This window comes from Leuresthes tenuis, unplaced genomic scaffold (genome assembly GCF_036924035.1).
Source record: "Leuresthes tenuis unplaced genomic scaffold, fLeuTen1.0.hap1 SCAF_9, whole genome shotgun sequence".
Classification (NCBI taxonomy): Eukaryota; Metazoa; Chordata; class Actinopteri; order Atheriniformes; family Atherinopsidae; genus Leuresthes; species Leuresthes tenuis.
The window spans coordinates 22,638,639-22,654,579 of record NW_027325363.1 but is presented as its reverse complement, the minus strand read 5'-3'; the positions used below and the strand labels follow the sequence as shown (position 1 = coordinate 22,654,579).

General features: G+C 42.3%; 2 protein-coding genes across 4 annotated transcripts; both read right to left on the bottom strand.

Annotated features, from left to right (window-relative positions):
• Positions 1-642: 642 nt before the first annotated feature.
• On the bottom strand, positions 643-4,392 carry ccnp (cyclin P). The gene is made up of 9 exons (XM_072391767.1): positions 4,198-4,392; positions 3,447-3,572; positions 3,200-3,287; positions 2,560-2,732; positions 2,325-2,423; positions 1,819-1,974; positions 1,547-1,705; positions 1,282-1,460; positions 643-1,163 (listed from the first exon to the last, which is right to left on the bottom strand). The coding sequence occupies exons 1-9, from the start codon at positions 4,249-4,251 to the stop codon at positions 998-1,000; spliced, it is 1,200 nt and encodes a 399-aa protein (XP_072247868.1). The 5' UTR covers positions 4,252-4,392; the 3' UTR covers positions 643-997.
• Positions 4,393-5,045: 653 nt separating this feature from the next.
• Positions 5,046-15,941, bottom strand: akt2 (v-akt murine thymoma viral oncogene homolog 2). 3 transcript variants are annotated; one of them, XM_072392882.1, is made up of 14 exons: positions 15,531-15,941; positions 13,726-13,900; positions 13,388-13,519; positions 13,154-13,265; positions 11,884-12,037; positions 11,243-11,374; positions 11,050-11,115; positions 10,896-10,964; positions 10,585-10,707; positions 10,162-10,290; positions 9,536-9,750; positions 8,713-8,800; positions 8,522-8,624; positions 5,046-8,361 (listed from the first exon to the last, which is right to left on the bottom strand). In XM_072392882.1, exons 2-14 carry the CDS (start codon positions 13,769-13,771, stop codon positions 8,282-8,284), a joined length of 1,449 nt encoding a protein of 482 aa, XP_072248983.1. In that variant the 5' UTR covers positions 13,772-13,900; positions 15,531-15,941; the 3' UTR covers positions 5,046-8,281. The 3 variants fall into 3 exon arrangements, with proteins under 3 accessions (XP_072248983.1, XP_072248985.1, XP_072248984.1); XM_072392884.1 differs by lacking the exon at positions 15,531-15,941 and adding an exon at positions 15,304-15,493; XM_072392883.1 differs by lacking the exon at positions 15,531-15,941 and having other exon boundaries at positions 13,726-14,643.

The following is a 15,941-nucleotide window of genomic DNA, read 5'->3' as shown; positions in this document are numbered from 1 at the left end:
TTTCTGTACACAGTCATAAAGAATTTATATTTTCCAGTGGAACTTGGCTATTTGAGGAATATTTTATGCTTTGGACTTTGATAACTCTGCACTTGTAGAAGAGTAACAGAGTTACCCTTTTTGTTTTTCACCCCTGACAGCTAATTACTGTTGCCACGGACTACTCATTGGACTTTGATCAAAACAAGTATATCCAAATACTTGTTTATAGCTATAGCTTGTTTTTATATCTTGTGGAACATTTCTAGGATATGAATTTGTGCTGCATTTTTTTTAAATTGCTATACTTGATAAAGTCTGATACAGCATCATGGTGATGCATAAGAATTTTGGTGTCAGTGCACAGTTTTCTGAGACTTTACTCAACTGACCTGATCATGCAATCAGCTTCATATTTAAGATGGTGGGGCACTTGGTAACTCTAAAGACGTGTAAAGCTCGAAACATCAAATTGTTGTGGTAAAATGGCCACAAGTAAAGCCCTGCAGTGTGTTCTTCGCCTTCTGTGGGTTCCCAGTCATTGTTAAAGCAGTCATGCTGTCACATGGTGGCTCTGTTTTCCCCATAAAGTCTCCTAGACTTGCTGAAATAAAGACAACTCCTAAATTTATTGAAAATAAAGACAGCCGCATCTCAACACTCTGCAGCAGACGCTTTATTTTTACATTAAAACTTCCTCAAATATGTTGAAAGACAGCCCACGTACGCTACAAAAGACGAGACAAGCATACAACGGAACAATTTTCTAAATCAGCTGCAAGTTAAGATCATAAAACAAGTTCACCACTGCATTCGCCCAAAAATCACACACATACAAACTGCTTGCATCTGTCAACATCCACGCATCAAATCTCACTTTTTTCTGACCCATTTACTTGGCAACTCCTGAGGATCCAGAAGCCTGGATCACAGAAATCAAGTCCTTAAGTGATACTTAGTCCAGTACCCTTTACCTTGAAGCTTATGGATATAATTCAATTCCTTTGAGTCAGGCATGTCAAGAGCAAACACTGAGCAGACCTGCAGCATTCTTCAGACCCGGGTGTCTGCTGACATGCATCGTCTCTGGAGAGGAGAATTTAATAAAAGTGGCACAGGTCTCCCGGGTGTGAGCCCTGGCAGCCTTGGCTAGAATATGCATGATCCTCAGCAGAGTCGTCTCACTGAAAATCAAAGCATTCATATACCAGTGTTGACTACTTAAAAAATAAAAAAAACATGGGTAACACTATCACACAGGATGGATAAAAAAAAAAAAGAACATCTAAACAAGCCACCCACCTGCCAACATGGATGCTGGAGGCCAGACACCAGGCAGCCTCCCCCTCTGCTGTCAGAGGCTCCTGTAGGACTTGGCGGGCCAAGCAGAGGGCCGCTCCAGCCAGCTGCAAAGGTAGAAACACCACGCACTGGCACTCGAGGAGAGACAACTCCAGCAGGTAACGAGCCATCCAAACCATCTAGAAGCACAGAGGGCAGGACGGATGATGCTTCAGACTTGTTTCTGACTCAGTAACTGGACTGAGAGCATACAGTAAGGATCTACCATAGCACTGCATCGGGCAACAGAGGCAAAGAGGAGGAGGAAATGCAGCGAGGGACAGTAGGACAGATCAAACTTGAGCGCACAGAGGACTTTGCGTTCCATTCGCAGCAGCTGATTCTTAGTGTAGGTGTTGTCCATCAAGCTGCAGAGTCCAGACACCTGGGACAAGAACAGGGTAAAATCTTATTTTTCAAGAAAAGACACAAATGACTAAACTAGCATACGTTGGCCTACTGGAGCTTTATATCTGGGGAAGTATAAAGTCAGCGCACCTCCGGGAGGAGGCTCTCTTCTTTCTTTGCTGCAAGGAAGAGGCAAACCATACCGAGGAGCTGCAGGTTGGCTGTAGTCACCTTCAGCTGTCGCAGGGAGCGGTTGAGGAGGTGTATGGCCAGATAGAGGGTTTCTTCTTGGAAATGCATCAACTCCTGGTCACAAATTTGATATTCGACTTTAACAGAGACTTACGGGTAACAAAGTAAGGCCTTAAACTCAGTTTAAAGTCTTTGTTTCACTTTTGATGAATTAGTTTAATGACATGTCTGAGTCTCAAGATCAAAGCTACTATTAAGACTTTAGCGCAAGTTATGCATCTACCATCGGCTGTATGGAATCGCAGTTGTGAGGTAGATCCTAAAGATGTCGATGAAGGCCAACTTGCTGTAACTGATGTGTTCATTTGCTCGTTGCACGTCTTCTAATTCTCCAACTTAAGAGTTTTAATTTTGACAACAATTTTGTCTTGATTAAGAGTCTTTTGAAAAGTTTTGTTACTCACATGAACTTGAATGATCCAGTCCACCAGCACAGCTCGAGTGGCATCTGTGAAATGCCGAGGGAGGTCGGCATTGGGGAAAGAGTTCCATGTTTGACTTCTCTACAGGGTGGAAACAAAAGGGGGTTGGCACTACACAAAAAGGTTCGTGCCAGTCCTCTCGGCTGTGCCTCCATACAGACCACTTTAGGGATTATTCCATCTCGGATTTAAGACACAAAGCAGTTTAGATTCTTACCATCATGTCCAAGAACAAGTCCCAGGCGTAGGCTCGGTCCAAAATTAGGTCCAGTTTCTCGAGTGCCGTCTCCACTTCATGCCGTAGTAAGCTGGGAACCAGAGCCTGTAGGCTGTGAAGCCCCTGCAGCCCATGAGGGTAAAGGAGCACAGCCTTCTCCACACATTCTACTGCTGCTCAGGATGCAAAAGGAGGACAAGAGGATACAGAGACACGGGCAGATCATTTTTGCTTGCATTTAACAAAATTATAAAGTCAGCTCATCTTACGAGTACTGGCAACTTATTTAGCAGTTTCCCCATTTGTCCTACACTGGTTCTATAAGCATTTAGGAAGGAAAAAAAAAGGTGACAAATTAAAGGGAACACCAACAAACTATCTACGATTTAGATTGTATAAGACCTTATATCTCCACCGGAGATTTATATTAGGTTAAGGTGTTGCAACTCAAAAACCATAGCTCTTAATTCCCATATTTTCTTGTTCAAACCATGCAGAGATCTCTTGCCCCATTAATGATGGAACTAAAATCCTGCAACAATGTGCTTCAATTCATTCATATCGATACAGTGACCCCATTATGGGTTTTTCCCTTTAATCAATCACCAATCTGAAGCTAAAGGATGTTTGAAAAACTTACCAACAACACTCCCAGAAGAGCACATGCTACTGTCCTCATGGAATCCCATGATGATGCTTTCACTGGTTTGCGTAGATGGCCTCCTCTCCTGCAGTGAACAACTTATACATAAGTTCCCACGCTTCAGTATTCTTCTGACTGCTCATCGGCGTGGAGTAGCAAGTTTGAAAATGTAATACAGGAGCTGACGTGACAAATCCTGCAGCTGGTTTAAGGCAAAGGTAGCAAACAGGACATAAGGCATTACCCATCTGCGTTCTGGTTCCATTTTAACCGCTGCCATTGTGGACTCCTCGATTTCTGCAGGCTGCCTGCGATCTACAGGTCCACAGGTGTTAGCCCAAGTTCTTAATGGGACTCTCCTCTCATCCGCCTGTAGGGACAACAAAGCATCTCTATGCATATAATTTGAAGATTCTGGACACTTAAATATCTACCCAACCTTTTTCCTTATTATCATTCTTCATTGCAGAACATTTCTTTGCTAAAACAGTGGTTCATTTACACCTCTCAAGGTGTTGCTTTGGCAACCTTATCAATCAGGGACTGCCGGCACCTGGGATCACGGTGTGAGAATTAAACTTTTGCAACAAAACTGGAGCAGGCTTCTCCTGAGAGCATGAGAAAAAAAAAAGATCCTGTGTACAGAGCACTCATAAGAATTTTAAAAAGATTAGCAGTTTATCACAAAATGGAATGAAAACTGATTGAGATATTATTTCCATTCTTGTCAGATCACTCTACGCTTTTCCTGTCATTCATCACTTTTATTTAACCAGGAAAATTGGAACTCTTTGAGATTCAAAATCTCTGCAGTGAGGGTCCTGGCCAAGACTGGCAGCTGTCAATAATTAATCTGGACAATGAACAAAACGTAGGGTCAAGGAAAGAAGGAAGAAAACAAATAAATAAAAAGAAGCAGGACTTGAATAAACACTTGATAAATCAACTTTGTCAGAGGTGATGAAGACTGGGTCTGTAGCGCACACAGAGCTCACCTTCTTGTGTAAGTCCAGCAGAGGCTTGGAGTCGCAGAACCCAGTCTTGGCCATGGTCACAGCCGGAGACAGAGTTCCCGTGCCGGGCCGCTGCAGCTACTTATCCACGGGTGTCGGCGGAGGTCTGACGCGGAGAGAGGAGTCATGCTGCCCGATATGACGCTAATAAAGACAGCTGGTGGGCTCTGATTGGGGGGGGGTTTACCGGTGTCAAGGCGGACAGGTTAGAACTTCCGGTCGACACTTGGGGTAGAAACGGTCAATTTCCGCTCAATGTCCTGAGGCTGTCAGTGACAAAGCTGACATAAAGGCTCTCCCTCTTCGTAATATTAGCTGAAATTGACTCAGAATCTTTATTCTTAAAAAAAAAACATAAGATATTGAATAATATATATATTTTTTAAAAATTGAGTAGCTGTATAATGTTAAATGGCTGCCCACAGTCGACGAAATTAACAAATCACCAAACATCCCTTTTTATATGGCGGGAGCACTTTGTCCACTCTCGTCTGAATAAATCTGAAACGCTACTTTTTTAATCATTTAACGTTTCGTAAACAACCGCAGAAATGTTTTTACACCCCCCTTTTTCGGTGGAATAAAATCAGACGTTTGCAAATCTTGACGTTCAACAGCCTGTTATCAAATGATATATGTGTGTGTAACTTGGCAGGATAGAAAATGTTAAATAATTAAATATGGGTTTGTACTTTAAAACTTGCTGTGAAAACCTCAGTAAAAATGTACAAGATAAACTTCTTGTCCATTAAGATATCAAGTGAGGAAACAGTAGCATGCAGGTGTCGCACAATGTAAAATCAGCGCATGAAAGACACAGAAACACCAGGTTTATTCAGTAAAAATGTTTACTGGCACATTATAGTTGCAAATGTCGTTAGCTACCATTCTGTAGCAGGTTTAACCCGTTACATTGTAAAGTCTTGCAAAAGGGGAGGCTGAAATGCCTGCTAAGTCCTCCCCTTTACACCCCCCACCCCACCCCCAATTGCGCCTCATCTAACAGAAGCAAGCAAATTATGATGATAATAATAATTAAAAAAAAGAATTTCTCTGTAACACCAGCATCAGGTAAGACATTCCTGGCTGTTGATCACATTCAGATATACAGAGAAGCAAGGTAACAGTAGTAAAGCTGCAAATCAAAGACTGGAAAGCTGCAGGCCTCCCCTTTCTACTGATGCTGCATTCACCATCAAGCTTCTTCTTTTTTTGGTATTTACACAATAATGAAGAGGCACTTGTTGTGCCAGTGTACGCCTACAGCAGAGGTCAGGGGTATGAACTTGCATGTTTAGGTGTGAAGCGTTGCTTAAAGCGTGGCCAGCAGCGAGGTTCAGTGTATGGCTTCACGACCCAAAAATAAATCGACAACCAAACATTAAAAACAGGGTCCGGCAGCACCCCCTTGTGGCCATGAGAGCAATGAAGGCAAATCCACAGCGGAGTCCCATCAGTGCAACGGTTCCGCCGCTTCCAAAGCCAAAGACTCCAGGACAGAGAATGATGGTTGCGCCTGAGCCAGTGAGAAGAGGTGCTGGAGTTGCGAGGTGTAAATCAAAGCCATTATCATCAGCAGGAAACCGAAGCTACCTCGTGCTCACTGCCGAGTCAGAATCCAGCTGCTTTTTTTTTTTTCCTTCTTTACATAGAAATCACCACTGACGCGCACACATCTCGCAGGCACCCTTTCACACACACAAACTTGGAAAAATAAAACATAAAGACGTGACAAGAGGGATATCCCACGTGAATGCTGACCTGCCTTCGCACAAACACCAGATCAGTCAATGCTCTGCAGACTATGGTAGAAACAATAGCAAAGTTTCAATTTAATTACTGTTAGCTGAATACATTTATCTCTTGACCCCCCCTTGGTGAAATATTAGCGCGAAACCAAACCATTTCTTAATAAGCTCAACGTTAAGGTATTCCAACAAAATGGAGGCAAACACGCCTGTAGTTTTAAGAATAACTTATCCAACATAAGCCTAATTATTGTGGCTAATATGCAGACTTTTGGCCACGCTCATAACTAGAGAAGCAGTCCTCACGTGGGAACCCCCCCCCCCTCCCCTTTGGAATGGAAAAAAAAAAGTGAAGGAAACAGTTTACAAAACTTTTTTAATATATATATTTTATATAATGTATACTTAAACAGGACAATGTGTCTTCCAAAATTTGAGAAATAGATGGACAAAAGAAAAGGTGGAAATTCAACAAAAACAAAACAATAAAACAATGACATACAGGATGGTTTTGATGTTCCTTTAGTTAAGCAACCAACATCTCTTCCAGCATTATGGAATATAACACGCTTCAATGCACATCAGTTTGAGCACTTTTTCCAATATGCTGTCCGTGGCTTCTCTCCATCGTGAGCTGCCATGACTCAAAGTACGTTTTCATCTCAACTTATTAATACAGCGGATGCTTTTTGTATGAGCACTGCAGACCGAAGGCTGCGCCAACAGCTCACGCAGCCTTCAGACCAACTGCAAACCTGCAGCTTCAGACATAGAACTGCATGCGTTCGAGTGCTTCCACACATCTTTTTAAAAAAAAAAAATACAAATCAGACTCTGAACATCAAAATGCGGAATCATATAAGTGAAAAAAATGTCCAAAAAGTCATTCTTCTTTTATTTTGGCCTCTTACCAACTACTGGACTCTTGTCATTATTTAAATATGGGGACAATCAAAAGTTCATCTTAAACATATTTAAAAAAAAAAAAAAAACTTGCAATGATAGTTTAAAAAAAAGAAAAGAAAAGAAAGGAAAGGAAAGAGATTGTTGCCTGACTCTTCAGCTAGGGAGTGAGATCTCTCTGGACAGGTTGGGTGGGGGGGGACTGCGATCTAAAGTCTTTTTCCACCATCTTTGACACACGATAAGAATGGCCTGGACCTCCTTTATGCATCCAACCAGCGGCCAGTCGGGCTCTTGCAGATTGAACGCAGCAACCTGAACTTTCAAAGCGTCACCGCGAGTTAAACGAATGCAGCTTCTACAGTAAAGGTTAGCCACACGGCAGATCTTTATTTGTAATCCCGACTCAGTCAATTCAGCGGCAAGCCGGTTACGTTACAGCGATCATAAATTACACGCCTGCTTGGAAAAACAAAAAACAAAACGATCGCCCACTGAGTGTGCCGTGTAGTGTCCTCTGTTGTCGATATTCCAGCAAAGTTTCATTGTTTAAAAACGTGCATAAAAATAGACACAAATGGATGGCTAAAGAATCAAAATGGTTGTTCATTCATTCTCTCCCACACTCTGCACGCACGCATACATTCATGTCCTCTTGTCCATTCGCATGTACACTGGTGCAGTGCAAACACAGTAATGGCAACTCTCCTCGCCTTATCCCTCGTCCTCGTGTCCCCGCTTCTGTGGGAAAATCCCACGCTTGATTTGTAACAGCAAGTTCCAAAAAGAGCACTTGTATATATTTTTTTAAATCACAAAAAAAAAAAAAAAAAAAAAAGCTGAAATATGGCTTTACATTTAAAACCGTAACAACTGATGTCATAAAAATTTGTCCTTTTCTCCCCCAAATATTTTCGATTCTGATTATACTTTTCAAAATTCTATCAAGTTTGTTTACTTTATGTATATGCAGTCTATGTGTGGGGTGTTTGGTGTCCGTGTGTGTGTGTGTGTGTGTGTGTGTGTGTCAAGCATGGGTACAGCTGGTAAAGAGGTGGTACTTGCTGGCATAACCTGGTTTTCAAAGTGTAAAGGCTTTGATGTGGTGCCCAGTGTAGTGCAGCAGAGGTCCAACAGGGAAGCCTAAAGTCAACCCTGAGAGGACGTACAGAGACAAAGCTGCCAGTCTATCCACACAAACTCGCTGAGGTCAGTCATTCATGGTTTGTGTTCATTTCCTATTCTATTATCAGTGTCTTGTCTGATTTGCCGTGTGTGTGTGTGTTAAAGACAGAATGATAATGTGTCTTGTGCCACTTTTTGTTTTGTGTCGTTCAAATTCCTCAGCAGTGCAAGTGTGTATGTGGGATTGTGATTGTGTGCCAGCCTGCCTGCTTGTTCATAAGTCTGAGTGATCATTCCCGTATGCTGGCAGAGTAGGAGAACTGAGGGAAGTGTGTACGCTGATCTGAGTCCTCTGCATCTAAACTGTCATCTGGAGTGTACACAAAGGGAAAGAGACAAACACATAGTGAAGATGAAAACAGATGTCAAAGATCGTAGCTCTTCAGGAAAAAAGAACAAAAAACAAACATACAAAAAAAACCACTGAAGCTAAGCACAAACATAAGCTGCACGGGTGTAAATTTACTTACACTTGTCTGGAGGAGTTAATGTGATCGTTTCTGCTGTGAACTCGTCATCAAAGTAACGGGTGTCTGTCTCTGATGTCACCTGGGGCTTGAAGGGAGGAATAAGCTGAAACGAGGGAGGAAATTAAATCATTTCACTGACAGCTCATCTTCTTTTAAAAGCCACGTCCCTTGTTTCCGTCCACGCCTCTCACCTTTTTGTCCATCACATCCTGCCAGTTGATGGAGGTGAAGAACTTGTGGGTCATCACATCTTTGGCATCGTCTGGTCCTCCTCCGAGCCTACAAACGGTACAAAATTACTGTCATAACCATCTATGTAAACACACAACAAGCTCATTTCAAGTTGTTATCCACTTCCTTATATTCTCCTGTTTCTTGTCAAACGTGTTGTTAATTTCCTTCCGCCTGCAGCTACATGTGTTAGTCAGCCTGCAGGCAGAGCCCAATGTGCTAATATTAGCAGTTCTGCAATTACCAGAAACGCAGGGCTTTGACCAAAACAACAATCAATTATGTCACCATCGGAGGCCATTACCTTGAACCAAAACTAATCAAGAAGGAACACAGGCTCCAATAACACGGTTACTATTTTTTCTTTAGCTGAACACGAGGCGCCTCAGAGCACAGATAAAGACTCAGAAAACTAATCAAGTGCAACAGTCACGGTCTTGATTCCCAGAAAGGAACGTTTTCTCTCGCTGTTCTGCTCCGTCTCCAGAACATAGATGTGCCAGAAAACACATTTCAACAATGAACATGAGTTCATGTTGTTTTTGTGTATTTTTAAACTATAAGATGCCAACATCCACCTTAAAAATCTGTTACCTGTTGCACCCGATACTGTCCGAAGCACAGAGAAATCAGCCTTTCATATAGCTGCACTAACACAGCTTTTCCAAATAATCTCATCTTAAGCAGTATCTGGATTATTGTAGAATGTTACGGGACAACTGTGTATATTCTTGTGCTAATATTTAACTCGTACTTAACATGACGGAGAAGCGCCACACAGACCTTTGTTTGGGATCCTTTTTAAGCAGGCCTGCCAGCAGGGCCTTGGCCTCTGGGGCCAGGTTCTTGGGGAAGCGGATCTCCTCCATGAGGATGAGCTCAAACAGGCGCTCGTGGTCCTGGTTGTAGAACGGCAGCCGACCACACATCATCTCATACATCACCACTCCCAATCCCCACCAGTCCACAGCCCTTCCATAGTCGTTGTCCTCCAGCACCTTACAGAAAGGAAAGTCAGAAGGTTTGTGAGATAAAACAACAGGGCAGTCACTGCTAAATAGCAATCAACCTTTTCTCAGTCACAAAAGACAGGACACAACCTTCAAAGCATTCCCTCACCACATGAAACCAAATAAACAGTATGTAGCACCTGCCTTAAACTGCTTCTTCTCGTTGGTTAAGAAACCACTTTATGTAATTTCTCATCAAATTATTTAACCATTGATGGTCATTTAGCATTTTCTTACAGCCAGATCTTTTTTTTTTAATTTAATCGCAGTGTCCAAAGCAGCAACTCTTTCTTTAAAAAAAACACTTGAATATTGACGTAAACCTACCAGCCCATTAAAGCTAGTCTCACGCTTACCGACTGCAAAACAAACTGATGTCCACGCTCAACATGGACTTACCTCTGGTGCGAGGTACTCCGGGGTTCCACAGAAGGTTTTCATGGTAGCTCCGTCTGTGATCCCCTCTTTGCACAGCCCAAAGTCTGTTATCTTTATGTGGCCGTCTTTGTCCAACATGAGGTTCTCAAGCTGGGGGGGGGGGGGGGGGGGGGGGGGGGGGTCAAATTACAGTCAAAGATATCACGGAAGGCACCAATGGCTGCAACTTAAATAATTGAAAGTTTAAGAGCTGAAAACTGGTTTTAGATGTTGTTTCTCATTAGTTTTTTTTTTCTTTTCTGTCTTAAACACCGTTGTCTTTATTACTCTCAGCAGTATCGCAGCAAATGACTTCAGCTCTGATCAGATGCCTTACGACTGCTGAGCTTGTTCGATTACTTCCTCTAAATGACTGCTACGGCACGACAGCAGGACAGAACTTACCTTTAAGTCCCTGTAAACTACATTGCGTGAGTGTAGATACTCCAGTGCTGACACTATTTCTGCACCATAGAATCGTGCCCTATCTTCTGTGAATACTCTGTCCCGGGATAAGTGGAAGAAGAGCTGCGAGAATTTAAAAAAAGACAGAAGAAAAGAAATGGGGAGGGGAGTTAAGACATTTGCGCAGCACTGTCTTCGTTTTCAAAACGTGCAACTTACATTTCTGCTGTTTCAAATGAGCCATTTCTCAAAAAGTAACAAACAGATATGACAACACACCTGCAGGCCAGATGACAAAAGGGAACACTTACTTCTCCTCCATTTGCATACTCCATCACGAAGCATAGACGGTCGTGTGTTTGAAATGCATATTTTAGTGTCTGTGGAGGAAGGGAGAATTGAAGACAATTGAAGTCAAATCGCCTGTTATATCAAAAAAAGGAAAGACAAGAAAAGCTGACCTACCGTTAGAAAGGGATGCCGTGTGTTTTGGAGCACTCTGCTCTCTGTAACTGTGTGTGCAACCTCATCCTGCAAGTGCAAACACACAAATGCAGTACATGCAGCAAGAGGAAAACCACATACTAATGTGAAGCTGGTAAGATTGCTACAAAACAGTTACAAGTAAAGGTGTTTAGTGTGATGCGACAGCACTAACTTTGGCAATGATGACTTCTTTGCGGAGGATTTTCATGGCATAGTACATCCCTGTGGCTTTCTCCCTCACCAAGATCACTTTACCAAATGTCCCTTTGCCCAGCAGCTTCAGGTAGTCAAAATCACTCATGGTCTGTCGGAGCAGAGGTCAAAGATCAGTCGGGACAAAGCTAAATGTTCCACGTTCCACGTGCCTCCTTGTCCGAGGCTTAACGTTTAAAAACACACAGTCTGTGAGATGTAAAGGTGAGGAACATCCCTTCGATGGCTTCACACTCTCATAAAACATCTCTATTAAATGTTAAACATGTACAAGAGGCAGATGATGCTTAAGACTCCCAAGGCAATTGTTTAAATAAAGACTGGATAACTAAAGAAGAAAATAAGCGAGAAAGAGCAAAAAAAAAAAAGAAGAAAAAAAAGAAAAATCATTATGCATCAACAGAAGCCTCTCGGCTAATGAAAACATATATATACACACACAAATGTTGCCCTTCTTTCATTTTAATGTTGCTTTACCCAAAAAAAAAAAGCTTTGAGAAAGAGGCTTAAAGTTTGAACAACTTGCTCAATAAAGATGAGCTTAGCTGGACAAACATGGCATACACTCAGCTGCCAGGCACTGCTTGTGCAAATACTAACCACTTTTGTACGGGATTTGGACATAGCAATCTCCATCTCTTCTGTGCCGCTGCTGTCACTCGGTGAGCCAAATTTGATCTCCATGGGTTCCTCGTCCTGCTGCTGACTCTTCAGGCTATTCGCTACAGTCTGGATCGATCGCATCCATTCCTCCCTGACCCAGAAGAAAGCACACCCTGACCTTTAGCAAATCTAATGCCACGTCTAAACTACTCAGAATCTATCCCAGAAGAATTTGAAACGTTTCCCTTTTAGATATCACACCTCTGTTTTTTTGTTTGTTTTTTTAAACAAACTTAATACAGATATTGCCAAAAGTATATCTATAAGAAAAAGTGGTAGCCTAGAGAGCTAGAGACTAGAGGATAATCTGCAGTATTCAGCAGGGGGGCTTCTGGGATTTGGTATTTGGCAGAGCAGAGATCAACAAAACTCAATGATGGTTGCTTGAGTTAGAGGAAAATAATCAGGTCTAATCTGGCACTGAATTCTATCTGGAGCAGGATGGTTGTTCCTGCTCTTAAGAACCAAATGGCTTTCACTAAATGTAGGGAACAATGGGCCCTTTAAGCCCGCTGCGTTTAAGTTTGTACTTTGTGTCTTTCTTTCCTCGCTTCCTTTACAGCAAGTTAAAGACTTGACTATGCAAACCAGCCCCAACTCCAGACTTTTTAGGAAAACACCCTACCCTAATGATATTGTCAATATTTGTGCTGATTCTCGCCCATTTCGCTAAAACTTTAAAACTATGTCCACTCTAAGTGAGCTACATCTAAGAACAGATTGTTGTACATCCCCTATAAATGCACTTCAAAGCTGATAAGTCTGACAAACATTAAGGCTATTTCATATACATACATATATGTATATATATATTTATGTATATATTGGTAACAGTGTGTTCCAATGTGAATTATGTGTTACAAAAAGAACAGCCTGCTGTGGTGAACACTGAGCTCTCTTCAGTTTACTACTTTTAACATGTCTGCCTAAAGAAAAAGAAAGCATATGGCTGAGAGCAATTTACACCATACTGTAACTGATAATGGTGGGAGGAGGAAATGGGGGGGGGGGGGGGGAGGGGTCTTTTTTGGGCTGTGACTCAGCATAGATTTACTTTCTATATCAGTCTCTCCGATGTTTATATTTCCGCAGTCTCAGTGTAGAGAGACTAGTTATGCCATTAAGCGTGGTGGGGGGTTTCAGATGTCCAAGGCTTTAGCGTTTCTCTTAAGCCACTTCGACGACACAGAAAATATGGGACCTTTACCTTTCCTCGTTGGTGTCTACATGGAAGGTTCGCTCAATCACCGAAGTCCACTGCAGACACCGAATGACAAACGTATTGGGCTTGGGGCGCTCCGTTTTCATCAGCTGGCATTCTACGAAGCACAGACAAATCAGCTAAAACTGGGGGACTGAAGGCCCTCATGACAGAAGATACGAAACAATGAGTGTGAAATGGCACTTTTTTGAAACTTGCAAACCAGTAGGGGTGGCCTACCTGCGACAGAGAAGTTGTTGAGAGGCGGGAGGCTGTGGTCACTGGACACCTCAGGCTTCTCTTTGTATCCGATAAAGGAGCCGTCGCTCTTTAAGATGAAGTAACGAGGACGCCACGTTTTTATGTACTCACCTGGAAACGAGACAGGTCAGACACTTTGTTTCAATATTCGACTATATGCCTGCGTGTTTAGCTCTCCTTTGGACACATAATTAGGCTAAGAACTGAAAGGTATTGAATCAGGAAACCACAAACAGGACATACAACTTCCAACCGTATGGGGGAGAAAATAATGCTCAACATGAGGATTTTGATGAGAAAAACAAAGTGGTCCTTACCTCTCTTATGGAGCCATCCCTCTCGAACAACGCTAACTTCATTCATGCTGGGGCAAAAGGCTGCCTGCGCAGGTAGGGGACTGCAGACAAGCTGATGGAAATTGTGCAAACTGTTCTTATTGGTCAAGTGCCTAACTGAGGCTCAGTTGAAAAATAAAACTATATTATGTAATACCTGTAAAAAAAAAAAAAAAAAAAAAAGGAGAGAAAGAAATATTGTTAAAATCAAAACAACTAATAAGTGTCAGAGAGATAAAACACCAAAACAACTCTCAGTACACCCTTTTGTCACTTTGACACGCAGTTACAACCATTGACCATCAGCGCTCGAAAGAGAGAAGCTATAAACATTCACTATCTCAAACTGTCCCGTAGTTAGATAACAGATAACTGATATCACACGAGTGCATTGTTGTTCTTTCATTTCTTCTCCCCACTGACTTTTGAGGTGTGAGCTTTTAAACGGCTGCACGACTACTCCCGATTCAGGTCCTCGCTTTGAACAAAACCTGTAGCCAGAGGTCATTTTCACACTAGATACAGAGGAACCAGAAAAATAAACGAGAAAAGACAAAGGGCCCGGGGGAAGTAAAACGCAGCCAATGAGACAAGAGGTGAAGTCATGAAATGAAAGCGATATCTCACAACAGTGTTGTCACCACAGCAAGGTGTGTGCAGAAATTCTGTGCCACCTTAGCCACTCTGTTGTTGCCTTCAGACACAACTCCAAAACTGCAGAAAAAAAAACTGCTGAAACCTGCATTTCATCATCATGACCTGTCAGGGCACTTCAATCGTGTCATGCAGACCTCCTCAACACGCTCCTGGTCTCCACACTGTGGTGTTACAGCTTAAAACTCTGATGATGCCCTGAGAATATTATGAGGGGATCAATGACGTTGATCTTAAAAGGAGTAAAAAAAAAAATTATAATTTTTTAAAAACATGTCTGCAAAGCTCTGCACAGTGAAATGCAGTGGTTTCCTGCAGTTCTTGTTGAAAGTTTGTGGAGAGGCCTTGGTGCTTCAGGGTCAGTCCAGAATCAACAGCTTATGTTAGATAATAGGTTCACCAGAATTTCAGAGTAATTCAGTGAACATGAGGTTGAATATTTTAGAGCATACAGTCGCAGAGGCTGTTTGAACTACTTTGTTTACCAAGATAAAAGCAGATAAGGCTTCCCTCGACTTCAGACTTTTTTTATGGCCATTCATAGTTCTCCATCACTTTAGAGTCCAGAGTAATAATAGGTAATTGCTTTTCGAGTTAATAAATAAGAAGGGCGACTTCTTTATTGTAATCCGTTTGTCTACACAAACACAAACCTAAAAACAACTACATCAAGCCCTAAAGTTGTTCGTACTTATATTTGGCAACTCTGGAAAAGCCCAATAAAGTCAACTGATACCACACAAATGCATATGAAAGATTTACTTACAACAAATAATTAGATTTTATCGTTTGAAAATGACGTTCTGTACTAAGCTCGATCACAAGCAGCCCACTGTACTACAGTAACGTAAACACATCCACTTCGTTAGTGTGGTAGCTAGCTTAGTCAAAGTCAACAAACATTACCTTCCAAGTCCAAGGCTTTTCTGTCGTCGAGTAAGCGTAATAAATTATTACTATACCTCAAACACGGGCAGCTGAAGCAAGTGGCGCTTAGGACAGCAGTGAGGACCCTGACCACGAGCGCATTACGATCAAACAAGGCAGCTAGCCAAAATATATTTCAAGCTAACATCTAGTTAGCATGCCAGTTAGCCACCTGCGCTAGTTTTCATTACTATGGCTATTCTTACCTCGACTTCTGAGACGAAAATATTCCCAGCCGTTGCTTCTTGAAACAGCCTCGGAGCTACACTGCTCAATGCTCACACCAGTAATCACTCGAGGCTCGTGCGTATTGAACTCTGTCAATGATCACACAGCTTAGCGGAGTGCTCACCAAGCTTGTTTTCTTCTCTCCCAGCGGCAGCAGCGGCGTGCTTGGTCAGTAGCTGCGGCGGTGGTTTACCGAAGCATACGCAAGCAGAGCCGTGAATAAAGTCCAATGAGCTGAAAACTCGCGAATAGTTAAGTTAAATACGACAACAACAACTTTCAGACTCCGAGAAAGCTCAAAGCCGCCCTTTTATGGCTTTAATGAGGTTAGTCGTTTGCTTAGCATGGAAGCTCTCCGTCTCCGACTGTCACTACAACAGCCCTGCAGA